This window comes from Erithacus rubecula (assembly GCF_903797595.1).
Source record: "Erithacus rubecula genome assembly, chromosome: 1".
NCBI classification, from domain to species: Eukaryota; Metazoa; Chordata; class Aves; order Passeriformes; family Muscicapidae; genus Erithacus; species Erithacus rubecula.
Window position 1 is genome coordinate 86,979,949 of NC_136658.1, and position 18,483 is coordinate 86,998,431.

The 18,483-nt window shown below is 42.0% G+C and overlaps 1 protein-coding gene across 1 annotated transcript; it reads left to right on the top strand.

Annotated features, from left to right (window-relative positions):
- Nucleotides 1-7,439: 7,439 nt before the first annotated feature.
- Nucleotides 7,440-13,642, top strand: ATP4B (ATPase H+/K+ transporting subunit beta; the record flags this gene model as incomplete). The annotated part of the gene is given in 8 exon segments (XM_079298083.1): nt 7,440-7,551; nt 8,963-9,091; nt 10,233-10,346; nt 11,125-11,324; nt 12,606-12,662; nt 13,196-13,288; nt 13,448-13,606; nt 13,610-13,642. Coding segments are annotated over 8 exon segments (897 nt in total).
- Between the last annotated feature and the right edge of the window lie 4,841 nt (nt 13,643-18,483).

An 18,483-nucleotide genomic window follows, 5' to 3' on the forward strand; every position in this document is an offset into this window, starting at 1 on the left:
CAGGCCAAGTTTCTGCCCCAAAGGTCCAGGGAACATTCTCTCCATCTACTCAGCAGTGGCCAGACACTGCCTCCCCCAGTCCAGCAGCAGAAACACCTCTAAGGAAACAATCCAAGGATAGAAAAAGTGGCATTCAGGTAAATAAAGTCACTGGGACATAAGAGGGCTTGGAAACAGTCTCAGGTACAGTAATTCTGTGAGACTGGAATGGAGCAGCAAAATATTGTGGACCTTTAGACCCCAGCAGGAGTAGCTGACAGCCTCTGCACCCACCCAGCTGCATCCCACACACAGCTCTGGAGCCCAGCAGGCAACACAGTGCTGTGTGTCCCCCAGAGTACCTGGCCTCAGCTCAGGTCCTGTGTCCTCTTACTGAAAGCCTCCCTCTCGTTACCCATCCTCAGAGCACCTGCTAATGATTCACATATCCATAACTGCATTTTGCAGTATTGGCATTGACAGTGACTTTACTGAGTCAAGAAAAAGCAGCTGTTTGCAGGGGCACAGAAATCAAAGATCATCAGTGAGACCTTCTGCTCTGTAACCCCCATGTAAGAGGGTGCTGCTGTCCTGGGGCCATGGGAAGGAATAGCCTGCTCTGCTTTGCTGTCCTGGTGCACTGAATGATGCTACTGTTGTCACAGCTGAAGAAGGAACATTGGAACTGAATTTTAGAACATTATGAAAATCTGGCCAGGGAGGAAAATAAAAATATCAGATAAAATCTATTTCTGTGTGGTTTAGGGCTGGAAAAAGCCTTTCTAGACACGGCCATGTCCAAAGTAAGTTTTTGATGAGTCTCAATGAATGCCCACTGTGACTGTGTGCCCCCACCCATCCCATAGACCTGCCACTTCTCCTTTTGCCTCTGTTGATCCCCATTTGTATAAACTACATAAAAAAATAAATTAGTCTCCTTTTTTAAAAATGATGCCAATGAACAATTCTGTGATCTCTCCCTTTCCTTCTCTTTGTTGTTTTCCCCCTCATAACAGCAGTTCTGTCACTATACAGATGTCTCTCACATCACTGAATTCCCTCTGCAAGAAGAGTCCTACACAGCAGGAGTGGAGGATGGGTGGTGTGGGGAGTGGGATTTTTATTGAACCGTGTCATGAGTCTCAAACAGGATCTTTAAAGTCATTGGGGTAGACTGAAGGCTGAATCAGTTGTTTTGTCTCTTGGGTTGAGGGTTTCAGGTTCAAGTTTGGCTTTCTGGCAGTGCTGTACTTGTCAGATCAGAAGCAGGTTCGTTGTTTTGGGAGGTGGTGGGTGATCTTTGCCATGCACCCTGCCAAATCCACCAATCTTAATGCTGATTTCTAGGCTAGCTACACATTCATAGCAACTTACAAATGCAGCAAATACATCTTTGAGCCAGTATTATAGCTTAGAACAAATTCTTTATAATAACTGGAATATCTTTTGAGACCCAGGCCTGGCATTCACAAGTATCTCCACAATTTCTGCTTATAACAGTAGTAAATTCTAAACAGTGGTTTTTCATAAGGGTGCCTTGGGATCATAAGCTTCATTATCTATATGGATGCTGATCCCAGGCACACAGATCAATATAAAAATGTACTGATACTGAAATTCTAATGCATAGCCATATCCTGAAACATCCCAAATCCCAGCAGGATGACAGCTAAACATAAAAGTGTTATAAATGCTCCTAACCTGTTTTAGTGAAACACTCGGTTTTATAGTAAATTTTTTGTAATTTCTGTATAACGTTTCTAATTTCTGGCCTTCCTTTGAAATATTGATTCAGACATTTGAATTAATAGTATCTCCATTAAAACTGTTTACCTTGTCTATCTGAAGACTCAGTTTTTAAGTCCTGTAGCTAAGAAGCCAAAAGTAGAATTATTTAATCTTAAACTGTGTACCAGGTTGCTAAAGATAAGATTTTCTCAGAAGGCAGTGTAGCTTAGACTGGTGGTTTAATGGCTGTACAAATAGGTACAACACAGAGATAATTTGATACTAAAATCAGCCTGCTCTCAGCCCCTGTCCTCAAATTTCTCTCACTTCCTTTTCTCTTGAGGATCTTAGCACTTACAGCCACTTATTAGGAAAAGTCTCCATCATCTCTTCCCACTTAACAACATTTACTGGAACAAGAGAAATATTTCTACCCCTGGATGAAGACTGGGTGCATTATTTTTGCTGTTTCCTGAGTCATTTAGACACCATTTAAAAGTGCCCCTTAGCACAACCTGATCTGGAGATGTGCAGTGAGGCTGGCCACAGTCTCCAGAGCTGTGCAGGGATGGGCAGGTGACAGTGAGGACCCTGGGGGCTGATCCCCCTGCACTCCACCCTCATGGGCAGCCCCAGGGGATGCTGTGGTGGCTGCCCATGCTTCCTGATACCAGCCTGGGAAAAAAATGTATGTATATATGTATTTTTAAAAATTTCTGCTAAATATTTATATTTATATACTTGATTGTTATGCGTGGGGGAAATAAGGCCTGTGGGGATTTAGCTCTTAACAAATATGGTATTAATCAGACTGACATCAATGGAGGAATCAGCCATGCATAAAGGAGGGAAATTTTCAATAAAGAGAGGCATCTGTAAAAGCAGATTTTACCAGGGGCATTGTAACACCCACAGCTTGAGACAATGCTTTCCACTGGTATTGATTTCTCACCTGGTTGGAGCTGACCTTTCCCTGCACAGTCAGCTGCAGAGTTAAGGTCCAAACCAACACAGCCAAAGGCTTTTCAGACCTGCTGTGTGCAGGAAAGCCCTGACAGCTCCAGGCTTCCTCACCTCAGCTGGGCTCTCTGTGGTGTTGGGTGGGGCAGGAGCTTTCTGCTCTGCTGGGGACCAGGTTCTGGATATGTGACAAAAAAACCCAGTCATTTTCTCACCAGGGTCTGGCAAGGCTCCACCATGATCAGGGAATGTCCACTTTGGCTGACACCAGGTTACATCCTCCAAATACATGTGAATTTGCAACTTAATAGGGCTTTGTAAAAAAAAAAAAAAAAAAAAAAAAATCTATATGTAATTTCGAGTGGCTCTTGCTGAGACATCATGCTACCAAGCTGACAAAGCAGTACTCCTCTCTTTAGGCCAGATACCAAAATAAACTTAAGCCAGCAGGCACATTGCCATGGATTTTAGAGGATCTAAGGTTGGTGAGGCCACATCTTGAACACCATTCAATTTTGGAAACCTTATTACCCCCAAGCCACTGACAAGCTGGGAGGAGTTCAAAAGAAAATGGAAGTAACAGAGTTTAAGGCAACTGGCTTAGGAAGTAAGAGTGAAGAGTTATTAAATCATTAATAGCTTGGCTAAACAATATCTTAACAGTCTTTGAAGTAGGGAGGTGTAAAGGAAGGAGCTAAAGGTAGAGGGGAGCAATATCTCACAGCAGCCATGGTGAGGTCAGGCTGGGACAAGCCCAGGTTGGAAGGCTGAGCCAGTTGAGGGATGTCCCTGCATGTCCCTGCCTCTGGCTGTCCCTGCCACCCACAATGCCCCACCACCTCAGCACCCCAAGGGGCAGTGGACAGGAGAATGCAAAATCAAGAAAAAATGCAGAGGCTGAAAATGTATGTAAATATGTTTTTACTGCATTATTCTTTCCTGGAATGGCTAGATTTGGAGTAAAAATTACTAGATTCTTAAAATTTCATTTATGTTATCAATAAATTCTTGGCTTTACTAGATGAGCATCCCTTTTGTCCACAAAACAGATTTTGAGTGTAATGAGAGCTAGGGTGCAGCTTTGCAGATGGGCATTCAGCTGGGCATGTGGATTATTTTCTTGCAACACCACCTGAAACTTTATGGTCTGTACATACAGAGATACCCCTTCAGTGGAAGGTGATGAGGTGGAACTGCTGGAGATGTTTCATGGGATGTTTAATATTCCCAAGGACCCTGTTATTTGCAATCATCTGAAATACATCACAAGCAGTAGTAAGTTGTCCCAAAACAGCAGGCTTTGGCACTAAACCATGAAAGAAACACCACTAGGCTTTGCTAGATTTATTTTTGCATTCAGTTTAGCAGTTTTTCATAGTAGCAATGTCCTTTGGATTCCCAGGAGGCAGAGGGGGAGTAGAGGGATCTGGTCAGGCTCATGGTGGGGTCTGCAGCCTTTGGCAAACAAGAGCAGGACAGAAAAGCTGAGACCAGTCAAGCCCTGAGGAGAGGCTGCTTTGCCTTTTCCACTGATCATGCTGTGCTGTCATAAACCCAGCACAGCACTTTTGCCAATACCCTTCCTGGCTCTTACTGCTTTCCCTGAGGCTGAAAACAGTGGGAGCATCAGTTCAGTTCCACTCCAAGATGTTTTCCCTGTTTTGCTTCCTGAATTGCTCAGGCTGCAGATCAGATGTCTTTATTTCAAATACAGAATAACTATGCTCCCTAGCTTGAGAAAATGCCAGTGTGTTTTCTTCTGTCGAACTGCAAAATACAGGAGAGAGGCAAATGAGAGGGTTTATTAGTGAAACACAATTCAGCAAAGGAAAAAACATAACACACATAAAAGAAAATCATATCTCAAACTCTGAAACTAGATAGAAAGCTGGGTGCAGTGTTCCTTCACTGTGCCACACAATCTGAGGGACTGGGATTCTCTTACATATTGAATTTTTTATTTGAGAAAACTTCCAGGAGAAATTTTTGCCCTCTCCATGAGAAAGGCAGAGAAAGCCTGACATGTCCAGTCACCTGGAGCAGGCTGAAATCCTGGAGTTGGGAGAGGCAGCATCATGGCAGCAGCCAGCAGGCTGAGCCCCATCACAGCACTGGCAGCACTCCAGTGAGGCTCCAGCAGTGACTGTCCCTCCTGTAGTCCCCACCACCACCACCTCCAGCACTGCCTCCACAAGAGGGAGGGATCTATAAATGCCCTTATCATGAGTACACAAATTAATGTTTTATTAACATTGACACCGAGTTCCCAGTCAGTGCTGGGTGAACTTAGAGCAGTTTGAGCTGGTGTGGCATGTAAGGAGCCTGGGACAAAGCCAGGCCTGGTGTGCCAAGGTGTGCTGGCACATAGGTCTGCTCAGGACAACATCTCCAAGGGGTGATGTCTCAGCCTGCATCCAACTTTTTAGGCACAGTGCTGCAAAAGTGGCCTTCAAGCTCATTACTCAAGTTGCTAATTGTGCAAACCACAGAAAGAGGAAGGGGCTTCACCTCCCTGTTTGTACATATCATTCAGCTACCTCTGGTCACAGGAGTGTGACCCTTGCAAACTCATTCTCCTTTGGTTTCTTCTGGAGCCTCTTGGTCTCTTTGAGCCCAGGCTTTGTCTTGCTGGTGCCTTGATCAGCAAGAGAGGAAAAGTGCAATGGATCCTGCCTAGCCCTGCCCACCACCGTGCCTGGGCTGTGCTGTTCAGGACAGGTCTCACCTTGTGCCACCCCATGTTCCTGAGCAACCTTCCCTCTCTCCTGTGTGACCTTCCTCTCAGCTGTCCCTCCCTTCAGTGGCCAGCCCAAGGTCAGTGGTGCAGGCATTAAAAACCAGCCAAGGAAAGCAAACATTAGTCCCTCTTCGAGCTGTTCGAGGTACATTAAACACAACAAAAGGCTCTGGGTCAAGGGATTGGCACTGCAGTGGGACCAGGGCTGGCTGAAGTGTCCAAATGCCAGGGATGGATGCTGATGGGCAGTCCTGCAGGGGCAGGTGAGGAAAGGGGGCACTGGATGAATCCTAATGGACTATAAAGCAAGAATGAGCTTAGACCACCCTCCTGTGGGGCCATGAAGAGTTGCCCAGTGGTCAGTAACAAGTATCCTGACAAATTACTGCAGTGTCCAGGAGCCCTTCAACAGAGCAATTGCTCCATCCTGCCTTGATAAACCACTTCAGGCAGGAGTGTTCATTTTCACTCCTGCACTAATTTTCCAGGAGAATCCCAGATTTGCCACAGCTGCTGATGGATGCTGCCCATAGCTCAGCCATGCCAAAAATCTGACAATTCACCAGGTTCCAAGTCAGCTTGTTTGTAAGGTGGTGGAAAATCCCCATGTTCCCAATGGGAAACTTCTACACTCAGAGCTCTTGTACTTACAAAGGTTCTGCTCTTGATGGCCCTTCTCTCTTCATGGTTTCTGTTGCTGCAAAACAGAGGAGGGACAGGGGACAAGTCCATGAAGGTGACAGGGCTTGGAAGCAGGCTGTCCACATACACAACCCAGTGTCCCCTCTGAGCCCCTCATGCTGCCACTTGGGTCTCACATAAGACATAATTCATATTTTTGCATGCATTCTCAGGTCTGGGTCTTGGAAGAAGGGAGGGCAGCCCATCAGGGTTTTTGTGACATGAAACAGGGGAGATCTATTGCATGCTCAGGGACAAGGGCCTTAAGCTGAAGGAGAGCAGCTGTAGACCAGATACTAGGAAGAAATTTTTTGCTGTGAAAGGGATGAGACAATGAAATTGATTGCTCAGATTAGCTGAGCATGCCCCATTCCTGGAAGTGTTCAAGGCCAGGTAGGATGGAACTCTGAGCAAGCTGCTCTAGTGGAAAGTGTCCCTGTCCATGGCAGGGGGTGTGGAACTAATCTTTAGATTACAAATCACAAAACCTTCTGTGATTCTATGATTCTAGCTTGGTTGAGCTGGGCTGTGTCCCAGTATCAGCACTGGCCTCAGGGTCACCATTCCATACTGGTTGCAGCTGGATGTCCAGAGCTGAGTTCTGCACTGTGTCCCAGCTGTCATCCAGCTGCCACCTCTCCCCTGGCCCTTCCCAAGCCAAATCTGGGAAGCTCCCCCCCAAAGCTCCCCACCTGGCTGCTATGCCACCAACTCTGCTGATGTCAAACTGGGTCAAGGAATTGGAAAGTCTCCATGTTTGCTGACCAGTCCACTTGTCTCACAGACTGGTGGATGTGGTGCACCCTTAGGAAATCCCAACCACCTTCATGTCTTCCATCTCCTTGCAAATAGCTTCCAAAAGTAATTGCATATTTAAGCAATTACTTATTTTCTAACCATGCACCCTATGTCCCAACACATTGTAGTCGGAGATCTGCATCTACTACTTGCAGGTTACCTGGAAAAAAAAAAAAGGGAAAAAAAAAGAAAACCCAGAGAGAAGCAAGTTCTCCATTGCTTTATCTGCTCTGATAACAGCTATCACAGCAGGCCTATCACAAACCCTGCTGGCACTTTGCAAAATGCGTAACTCTGCTGACCTGCTCAGGCAGGCAAGAGAAAGGGGAAGGGCATTTGATAGGAACAAACTTTCCCTTGCCAGCATTATCAACACCCTTTATAAAGGTTGATAGTGGTGAACAGTGGCTTTCATTGGCACAGGAAGGAGTCTTGGTGACCTTCAGTAGAGAAGAAGGTATAAAACCCAAAGTCTTTTTCTTGGTTGACTGTTTGGGCACCAGTTGAATTTCTTAGTTTCCAAGGAGGACACATTTTTGGGAACTTTTCTGAGAAAATGGCAACTTTAAATGAAAAGAAGACCTGCAGCGAGCGCATGGCAGATTTCCGTCGTTTTGTCTGGAATCCAGAAACAAAGCTCTTCCTGGGGAGGTCCTTAATTAACTGGGGTAGGTTTCCACCTGCAATACTCTTCTCTTCCTTCTGGCATACTTAAAAACTGTGGGGTGGGGATGTTGTCCTAGTGAGTGGGACACAATGTGGATGTGTTGAAGCCAGCAGTTCTCACATGTGCTTCCAAGCCACTTTTCAGGCAGCTCTATGAGCTGGATCAAGTAGATCAAAACATGGATCCATGTAGTCCCTGCAAATGTATGGCTTCAAAGTGGTTTTGAACCAAATACTTCAAAAGGAGAAAAATTAACACATTAACAGGAAACTTACTATTAGCTAGGGGTGATGGTTTCCGTGTGGTTTTGACATTATTAATTAAAAGGGGGTTCACGTACATGGAGAAATTTGCTTAATTGGTGACTTTTTCCAATTCTTTGGAAACAAGGCCTTTTTTTTTTCTGAAATTCCTTTCTTAATTATTGTCTGCTCAGTAGATCTTTTTCTTATCACTGCATGCTAGCATATATTTCATACCAATATGTATTTCATACCAGCATGTATTTTATACTAGCAAGTATTTCAGCTGAGCCTCCCTCCCCACAGCCAGACTTGTGTGTACAATGATGATCTGTATTATGATCCATATTCTGGGAAGGGCAGCCAGGACCATTGTAAGGAAGATCCACACTCTTCCATAGACTGTAGGAGTAGCTGCAAGTTCCCAGGTGATTTTTTCTACCTGTGTGTGTAGTTTATTGGCTACTCCTAAAATCAGAATTTTACAAACAATGCAAGTGAAATGTGAGCCTTTCCAGCTGGTAGAGAAGAAGGTGCTACAAGACACCTATGATTACAAGTAGAGGTTTCTAATAGCACCCCTCCAAAACAACCACTGCCTGCTTGTACAGCACCAGCCATGTGTAAGGCACTTTATGCACATACAGACAAAAGCACAGCTTTAATCATGCATTATCTCACAGCAGAAAAAAGCAGCAAGATGGCACATTTTGTTGGTGGTGAGTTCAGCTGGATAAGGCAGTGAAATAATATGGGTCTAAAACCAACACGCCTGAAGTATTGTCATCTGTCATCCAAATAACACAAAGAGCAACTTGGGTTTGTCAAAAAAACACCTTATCATCTGTGTCCTTTAGTCCATGTGCAATAAGTACAGAAATGGTTTTAATATGTGAAATTACTCCAAGATGCCACATAACCTCTAAGCTTTAAATAATCTGAGCTCAGGTCCTTCAAAAAATCCTTATAGAACTATACAATTTTTTTTCTATAAGAATATTTTTTGATTGCAGAGAAAATTTTCCAAAGCACCTGTCCCTTTATAGGAAGAACTTCCCTGGGGACAAGGGTGGAAAGGAGATGACAGCTGCTGCCAGGATCATCCTGGCTGCAGAGAGAGCACTGCACAGCCTTGCTCAGAATTTGAAATTCTGCCCTTGTTTTTCACAGTGTGGATCAGCCTCTATTACCTGGCTTTCTACGTGGTGATGTCGGGGCTGTTTGCACTCTCCATTTACTGTTTAATGAGGACAATTAATCCCTACGAGCCGGATTACCAAGACCAGCTGAAATCCCCAGGTACTGCCAGGGTCCCACAGCAGCTGTGCAGGGCTGGGCTGGGCTGGGAGGCATTCCCAGAGCCAGGGCTGAGGGGAGACCAACGTGGAATAAATCAGGTCAATTCTGCCCAGACAATCCCTGCAAAGTTGAACCTCTGAAAGTTAAGTCTTTCAGGCTTAAAAAAAAAAGGTGGCACATTTATTTACATATTGATATATGAATATACTTATATAACAATATATTTATTAATATATAATATGAAAAATAGTATCTATATATTAATTTATTTCGTCTTGCTGATGAAATATGATGGTCACTGCCTGCCTGTCACCTTCTCTCCCCATGGGCAGGGTCAGTCCCTGTTGAAGTCTCAGGTTCTACTCTAAACCCCCAAGCACCACAGAGGGCTTTGGGCTGCCCAGCAAGATGTAGTGGTGATGGGGTGAGCAGCCTGGGGTGGGTATTTCCATGCTTGCCAGCAGCATGGGAAGTCCCTGGGAAAGCAGGAATACCTTGCCAGCAGGATGTCTGTGCCAGTAGTCAAAGAAGTAAAAGTAAGACAGAGATATGGGATTAGGAATACAGATTTATATGAGATACTCAGAGACCATCAGTGCACTGCTAAAACTCCACACCCCAATGGTTGGTTTCTACAATGGGAGGGAGAAAACAGCCCTGAAAATTATTGTTGGTGGTTTTGTATTTTGAAGTTTCCACTGCCAGCATTCATCAAGTTTGGTGTTTCCTGGGAAAATACCTCCTGTGACATATTATGTGTGGCTTTTTCAAAAGCTGTTTCTCATGCTGCATATGATCTGTTTCTTGAACCTAAATCTCTGTTGTTGCTAACAAGTACTGGGGAAATCCAGTGCAATTGCTGGGGTGATTTTACAAGCTGTTCTTGTAACAGCATGGACATATGTGAAAGGAAAATAATTCAGCAGCAGCACAGGCTTTAGGGTTTTGATGGAACAGCTCACAGCTGAGGTAGTTCCTATTTACATGGTTAACATGGCTAAATCCTCCCCAAAAAGGCTGAAGGGTCTTCTACATTTACAATGAGTCTTGATGCAACATAACTGCTACTGTCAATTTAAATAAACAAATCTGTGCCTGGCACCTCTCCTGTGCTTTGTCTTCCCCTTTCCTCCTCCTGAAGGTGTGACCATACGACCTGATGTTTATGGGGACAGAGGACTACAAATTTATTACAACGTATCTGACAACAAAACCTGGGAAGGCTTAGTGACAACTCTTCACACTTTTCTGACAGGTAAAAATGAAATTTCTTCCTTAATACTGAAACAAGGTGCTGCCTTATCTCCCATACTAGGTCTGAGGACCTTAAGTCAGGGTTTCCATTTTACATTTGTCCTTCTCAAATCACAGATTTTGAGTGGAAAGTGCACCTTCTGAAAGGGATGAGCAAATCACCTAATGAATCTATAAATCAAACATAGGTACACATCTATAAAAATCCAGGCTCTCCTTCAGGGTTTTCACTTGGTTTAATCCTAAACAACTTTAATAAAATAGACCAATAGAAAGTCCAAAGAGAGGACAAAAGGTCTTCAAAATTAGTCTCATCTAAATTAATCTAATTAATTTGTCTATGACTGCAAACATCAAAGTGCCATAATAAATCTCATAAAGCATGGTGTCTTCAGGGAATAAAGTCAAAGTAGGTTATGTGCTCCATTTGCCTGTTCATGTCTTAGCACATTTATATTCCTGTTGAGCCTTAATATTGTAATTCTTTATATTTCTCTTACATATATTGAGAAAACTTGAGATTGACTTTATATGGAGCTATCAACACAGCTGTCTTAATTTGATCTCTTTTGCTTTGTTTGGATATTAAAAAAAAACCAAACAAAAACACAAAACTGAAGCAAAGTCCTATACAGTTTAAACTTCCTTTGTTCCATCTAATCCCAGCTCCACTTGAAGTACAGTCTCCCATGACAGAACTCCAGCCTGATATTGGGATGTATAATTTGCACATGAAAAGCTTCAGAGGGATTTTTTTCTTTCTTCCTTCACACATCCAGCATATACACCAGCTGCTCAGCATCTGAACATCAACTGCACCAATAATACATACTTCATCCAGGACACCTTTGATGGCCCAAATAAAACAAAACTGTCCTGCAAATTTACCTCAGACATGCTTCAAAACTGCTCTGGCATCACAGACCCAACTTTTGGATACCCAGAAGGAAAACCCTGCTTTATTATAAAAATGAACAGGGTAAGTACAAGTTCAAGGTGCTGAGCAGGAAAAATTAAGAGTAACTTGGGTCTCCACTGGGGAGCTGCTGTGTCTCTGCTGCCACGAGTTCTAAACTCTGCTTTCTACTGGGAATCAAAAATCATGTGTCAGACAGAGCTCCAGAGTTACCAGGGAAGTCCTGAGACTTCCACCATTCCTATGAAAGTAACATAGGGCAGTGATCTCTGAACTGACTCTACAGCTTAGTTTAGTTTAGCTTATTTAGTGTCTCTGTAGGGCTCATCCCACAAACTAGCACCAGAAGTGTTTCCTCCTGCAATACCTCAGCCTTCAGCTGAGGCACTGGGATGTGACAGTAACTGATGTGGTTTCAGAAAGGTGATATCTTATTTCTCCAGGTGGCAAAGAAAATCCTAAGAAGAACCTATAAAACCAAAATTCAAACCTGGCAGATGTTTTTCCCAGGGAAAATCACCAACACATTTTTTGGAGAGGAATAAAGGGACTTTTCAATGCTCTAATTTTTTCAGGATGTAGATAAAGGCGTAAGCGCTTTATATTTGTTTTTGGGTACAATTCTGAGCCTCCTGATGCCATTTCAGTAGAAAGTGAAGAGCTCAAATTCCCCTCCAGTATCTGATAGACAAAACCACTGCATTTTTTCTTTGGCTTGCACATTAGGCATTTCCAAAATCCTCCTAACCTAGAGGGGAGCTGTGCCCCTGATTCTGGCTGGTGAAACAAGCTTTTTCCAAAAATTCCTCCTTTAGCAAGACTGGGGGCCATCCCCAGCAGGGAAAACATGTGGGCAGTGACCAGGAGGCTTCAGCTTCCTTTTGTCTCTACAGAATGCAACCCCACTAGTTTTGTAGGATCAAACCAACCCAAGGGTTTTTCTGCCAAAAACAAGGTTTTCTAAGAAGGATAAGACCGAAAACACGGATATTCAGCTTTTCCTTTACTGACACACAATTAACAGCTTTAAGAGACCCCTGGCTGCCTGGGCATCAGCAAGGGCAGGTGGTATGGGTGGATAAAAGAGCTGGACTCAGAGGAGGTGCAGTGCTACTTGCTCTGGTCAGGCTAGAGTCTATCAGCAGTGCTCATCCCAAGTAATGCCGAGTCCTGCTTCCTAAATACCAGCCACAACAATTTTTCACCTACATGGATGTGATGATTTGTTTGAGTCTTACACAAGAACATATTAAGCATCCTTTGAAGCTCAGCTCTCAAACTATTGATTGCCCAGCTTTATCTCAAAACAATTTCCAAGATGACCAAATGTGTTTTCTTTTTCAGATTATCAAGTTTTACCCCGGCAGGGGCATTGCACCAAGGGTGAACTGCACATATGTGGTAAGGGTACGAGGCTGGGGTCTCACACATTTCAAGGACTGCAGCTCTGAGAGCAAGCAAGTGCAGTGGTGACCAGAAAAAACACCCTAGCAGCTCTGAAAATCAGATCCCAAATGCTTGGAATATTCTCAGTTCTGTGCAAGTTCTTGCACTAGCTGACATGCTAAGGAAAAAAACCCTCCAAGTTTGCTTTATTTTAAATCACCTGAAAATGTGCATTTTCGGGCTGCAGAGAACATTTGCTGTTTGCTCCCAGCTCCCTGCAGTGACTTTCACAGCTCAGTGCAGCTCCCTCAGGCTCTCAGCAGGTCCAACTCACTGAATTCCCAGCTGCTGGCAAAGGACACTTGCCTGCTTTCCCTGGCAATAGTAACAGCCGGAGATCCTCACTTTTATTTGAAAAATAAGCCTGGTGTTAAACAGCCTGCTGAACCTGAGCTTTAACACACACTTAGCAGCCCTAAAGCACTTGCCTGGGGCTGGTCGATGGTTTCTCACCAACAGAGCTTCTTCCTCTCTTGTTGCACAAACAGGGAGAGGAGTCTCGCCCACTGGAGGTGGACTACTACCCTGTGAATGGCACCTTCAACCTGCACTACTTCCCCTACTACGGGAAAAAGGCTCAGGTGGGTGCCTCTGTATTTAACTTTCCTTCCTCTTTATGTAACGTGAAACATACAGAGCATCTTTGCAATCCTATGAGAACTGGAGAGGCTATTTTCAACACCTCACTTACACTTTTAGTGTAAAATCTAAGTATTTTTTATTTTTATTTCTCCTCCTAGCCCAGCTACAGCAATCCCTTGGTAGCTGTGAAATTTCTCAACATTACGAGGAATGTAGAACTTAAAATAGTGTGCAAAATCATTGGAGCTGGAATTACCTTTGATAATTTTTACGACCCATACGAAGGAAAGGTGGAATTTAAACTGAAAATAGAAGACTGAGCAGCAACAGAGACACTCCTGAAAAATGTATGAAGAGTAAACTTAACTATTATCACATTCATCTATATTTATTTTCTTACTATGCTTCCCATATAAATTACAGTGCAAAGAGACATTTTCTACTGAAGCTGGCCTATACAGCTAAAAATCAAGATCCCACTCTCAGTGTGTAAAGATGAAGATTATCTCAATGTACATAGCTTAATATTTCATGGCTACAGGATGCTGCTGCCTTCATGCAAATATTTGTACAAAACAAGTTTCCCCAAAAGGGTGCAGCTGTGCCTTCAAAGAACATAAGTACAGACTCAAGCAATCATTTTCAATCACTTTTCAAACCATAATAAATAATTGATGTATGATACTAAATCTTGGTTATTGAGAAGTCAGATAGCTTGAAATCAATACTCTGAAATACTAGTGAGTAATTAAATTTTCAATCTCTCTTGTAGAGGATGTAGAAAAATGTATTAAAATTCTCTATCCCAATGCATTGGCTTTTTGCACTAGTCAGCTGAGTCAGAGTTTTTTAGTTGACCTATCAATGGCTTCAAAAGAAGTGAACTTGAAATCTGTCCTCTAGCTCAGATTTCACTGCACCACTTACCCCCATGTATATAACCTAATAAAAATGTCTGATAAGACTGTAATATCCAGTTACCTCCAGGAAACTGCTCATTTAACTAGAGGCTGCAATTTGTTTGGAGCTTTTGTTTGTTTTGTTGTCGTAGTTTTTTTGTGATGCTTTTATTTGTTTTATCCAGTAGAACAGCCCTGTATTGCAATGATGAGTTTTGGGTTACTTGGAGTAACCTGGAAGATGCTGAAATAACACTAAATCTTTAAATGAATCTAAACTTTAAGAAGTCTGACTGTAGCACATATAATACAAAGAGACAGGATTGCTGTGTCTGTATAGTATGTTTATGTTACCTGAGTCCAGGATGCTCCAGCCAGAGAATAAATATTGCACACACACAAAAAAAAAAAAAAAAAAAAAAAAAAAAAATTTTCAAAAGCAGAAATAATTTTCCAGCTTCACTGCCTGGACATTTCAGAAAGCAAGAAGATGTAACAGATCACCTGCTGTACTACAGCAACATTCGGCCAGCCAGCCAGTAGACAGAATCCAGCTGGAGGGAAATGTTTATCTTCAAAGCAACAAATAATATTTGAGCCTTTCTTAGAAAAATTCTGCATTTCAAAAACAGTAAGAAAATGCTTCCTCATATCAATACTTTTTTTCCCCTGGCCTTTCCTGTTTCAATTTTTACAGTGAGACTTTGCCTTTCTTCTAAGAGACAAGGAAAATCAATTTTACATCCTTTTTAGAACACAGGTCTCCCCCTATGCATCTTTCCAAAATAACATGGAAAACAATAAAAAACTTTGGATAACAAAATAACAACTCGTGTTCAAGATTGGTTAAATAATGTCTACAAACAGAACATTTAAATATTTCCAAGAAAACCCAGAACTCTTCCCTTGGTGCTGCAGCAAGGGCAGGCTCTCTGCCTGACTGTATTTTGTATCTCCAGCTTGCACCAAGCTGGGCAATGCAGTGGCACAAACTCAAAGTCAGCTCTACAACCATAGCACAGGAATATGATGAACAAATTCCCTATGGATCATGGGCCTGCAAAGCTACAGCTTCAGAACAACCTGGACCAGCTCCACAGAAAGACCTGTGATGGGATAAAGAGAAAGGGAAGCATCCCTGTGTTGACCAAATGATGATGTGTTCTGACAGCAAAAAAAATATCCACCAAATCTGGTTCTCTACCTACAAAGATTGCCATCCTGAAGTTAAATGTTTCTTGAACTTCTAGCTATCTGAGATTATTCTCTTTCTTTACTGAAATCACTAATAATAACAACAAAGAGCAAGGTTTGTGGCTAATGAAGTAAAAAAGTGTAGTTAATATTAGCCTGTCCAAACCCCAAATGCAAGCACACTTAAATAGCAGAATTCCCATAATGAAAATAAACTGAAATACTGATTACTGCATGGCACAACCCAACACTACACACAAGCATGTCATCTAGTGAGCACAGCTGCACTCTGGAGGCATACAAATGACAGAAGTTACAAGATACAGACCAAATAAGCACATGGGAAGGAAAACAGGCAGGGCATCCTGCCCAAGGCCCAACAAGCACGACTGGCAAAAGCTAAACAAGCTATGAAGAGCTGAGTCCAGGGGAAGGAGGCCAAGAAGCAGGAAACACCAGCAATGAGAGGGAAGAAATGAAGAGAGACATTTCCTCTAAGACATCTCCAGCCTCATCAGCCTCACCCTGGAGACTGCTGTACTGTGCCAGCTGCAAGTTACTGTGTAGTCACAGTAAATTGAGAGACTGACAAGCATTATTGAGTAAGAGTTGTATACACATAGCAATAATTATTACAATGCAGGAGCTACCATTAGCACAAAGTGTGTCAAAGAATTAATTTAAAAGCCTTGTTTTCAAATTTGAAACCACACATTTATCAGTCTTCTGAGCACTTTCACTGCAAGAGTCCAATTCCTTGAGAGAGATACACACATATTCAAGAATAAATATAAACATATGTGTATCTAGGTATATCTAGATATAATCATATACACTGATTATACATAAATCAGCTGTAATAGTAGCAGCATTTGATTAGACCAAACAATAAAAATGGGGGGAAAAAACCCTCAGGCTACATGGGAAAGTGAAGCGGCAGATTTAAGAATGAATTGCAAGCAAATGCAAATTACTGAGTTTAGTTAGCTGCAGATCAGCTAGGATGGGGGTGGGTGGTTAGTTCTTCCCTTTGGAACAGTGGAGGGGCCAGCAAGGCAGTATCAGAGACCACAGTGTCTCTCAGTGCCAGACTCTGCCCTTTTTTCCTACCAGCTGTGCAACAGCAAGATTAGCCAGGAGAAAAGGCACAGGGAAGGCAAAATAGGCCATGAAACCAATACACTAACACCATGAATTTTTATGTCCAATAAAATAGTTTCCACTCATCTGCTGCAGGTGTTAAATAAAACTCTTGAAGATCAGTGCAGAGAACAGAAACACAGCAGTTTCTTTGAGATGCACTTTCCACACCTCCTTATCAATATGCATGTCAGTGGCAAATCACTGAAGTGCAAAGTCCTAATGTCTGCTATTAAAATAATACAGTGGAGAAAAACACTGAATACAAGTACCTTGATGTTTAAAGTACTTTATGCTATGGCTATGAGACTACACCAAGTTCAAAGCCTCCTCTCTCTTTCAGAATTGCCAAGTCCTAGATATTAATAATTGAGTCTTTGCTTAATGGTCTCATATGAAGTCATTGCTATTGCACTTGGGAATTCCTCCCACCATTTCACAGAGCTGTTTTTAATCTCTTACCTGTAATAAAAGTCAAGCAGAAATTGATTCTGCAACAAATAAAGCTGTCTAACCATGTGCTACTTTCAGTAATTGGATGTAAAGTAACAGCTACATCAATAATGCTTGCAGAAATTATTTTCTGCTGTGCACACAAGCTCCCTTCACAAGCTTCATTTCTTTCAGGCACAAAACCTTAAGCTCAAACAAGATTAAATTGTTTAAAGTAAAATAAATATATGCATGAAAGAACAGGTGCCCTTTTCTTCAATTTTATTTGAAAATCTCACAGGGGATGAAGATGTTCCACTTTTCTTCCAATTTTTTTTACCAGAGCGGTAACTATGAATATGCCAAATTTCTCATTCTTTTAAGAGCAGAAATTGGGCTGAAAATTCCCTTTTTAGGATCCTGCTACACCTCTGAGAAAGAACTAAATTCTGGAGAAACACTTGGGATAACCCTATTCATTAATGTGAATATTTATCTGTAGTCCTATTATTACCAGGGTGGGAATGTCATCATTCAAACAAAAATATGTTCCAGGGGTTTATTACTATCACCAACTAGGTAACTCATTTTAATGACTCTGATTTTAAGTTCCAGTTCTTAAATATTTTGTCAGCTTTTCCCTAGATATTGGTGATCCTGTTGAAATGGTATCTTTTGTGCGACCTGCCACAAATCCAGTCATTTCTTGGTTTTCTTCCTTTTTATTAAACAAGCCAAAATAAGACCTCCTTAATTCTCACAGTAATAAATCTTGACCTTAGGAATCAAATAATTGGGGGAAGGGCTTTTTTTCTGAGGTTTTTTTTTTTTTTTCCAACATCCTTTTGAGATGATGAGCAGCTAGCAAGTATGCAGCTGTTCACTAGTGGTCTCACCGAATGTATCTGAATGTAACACCATTTTCCAATCCATTATTAGTTTTACCTATAATCCAAATTCAGATTAGCAAATTCCTCACAAAACAGTGTAGGAGACATATCGAGTTATAATCTACCTTGATGTCCTGGATCACTTTTAGGATCCCACATTTCCAGCACTTTCCTCCTGCAAGCATACCTTGAATTCTTTCTTCACAAGATGCGGAGTTTAACCATAACATTTTTGGACATGACCTGCTTGCCAAACAATTCACATTAATCTCTCCTCTTCATTGTTTACTTCTTTTCTAAGTAGTACTACTTTCAAGTATTTCTAAATTTCCTTCTGGGTTATTGAAGAAATTGTCAAACAGAAGTACAGTCTTACTTGATGAACTGTTCAGTCAGTGATAATGCCAAAAAAATGATTCAGCAGTAAATAGTTCATAACCTCTTAGCATACAATCTGGAGATATTGAAAAACATATTTTAAATGCAATGAATGCAATGAAATAAAAATGGTTTAAATATGATGAAGCATAGCCACTGTTTCCTTAATCAGCTAAACATTTGCAATCTCCTCCCATATTCATTTGGTAAGACCTATTCTATATTTTGTCATTAACAATTAATCTTCCAGGCTTCTTAATT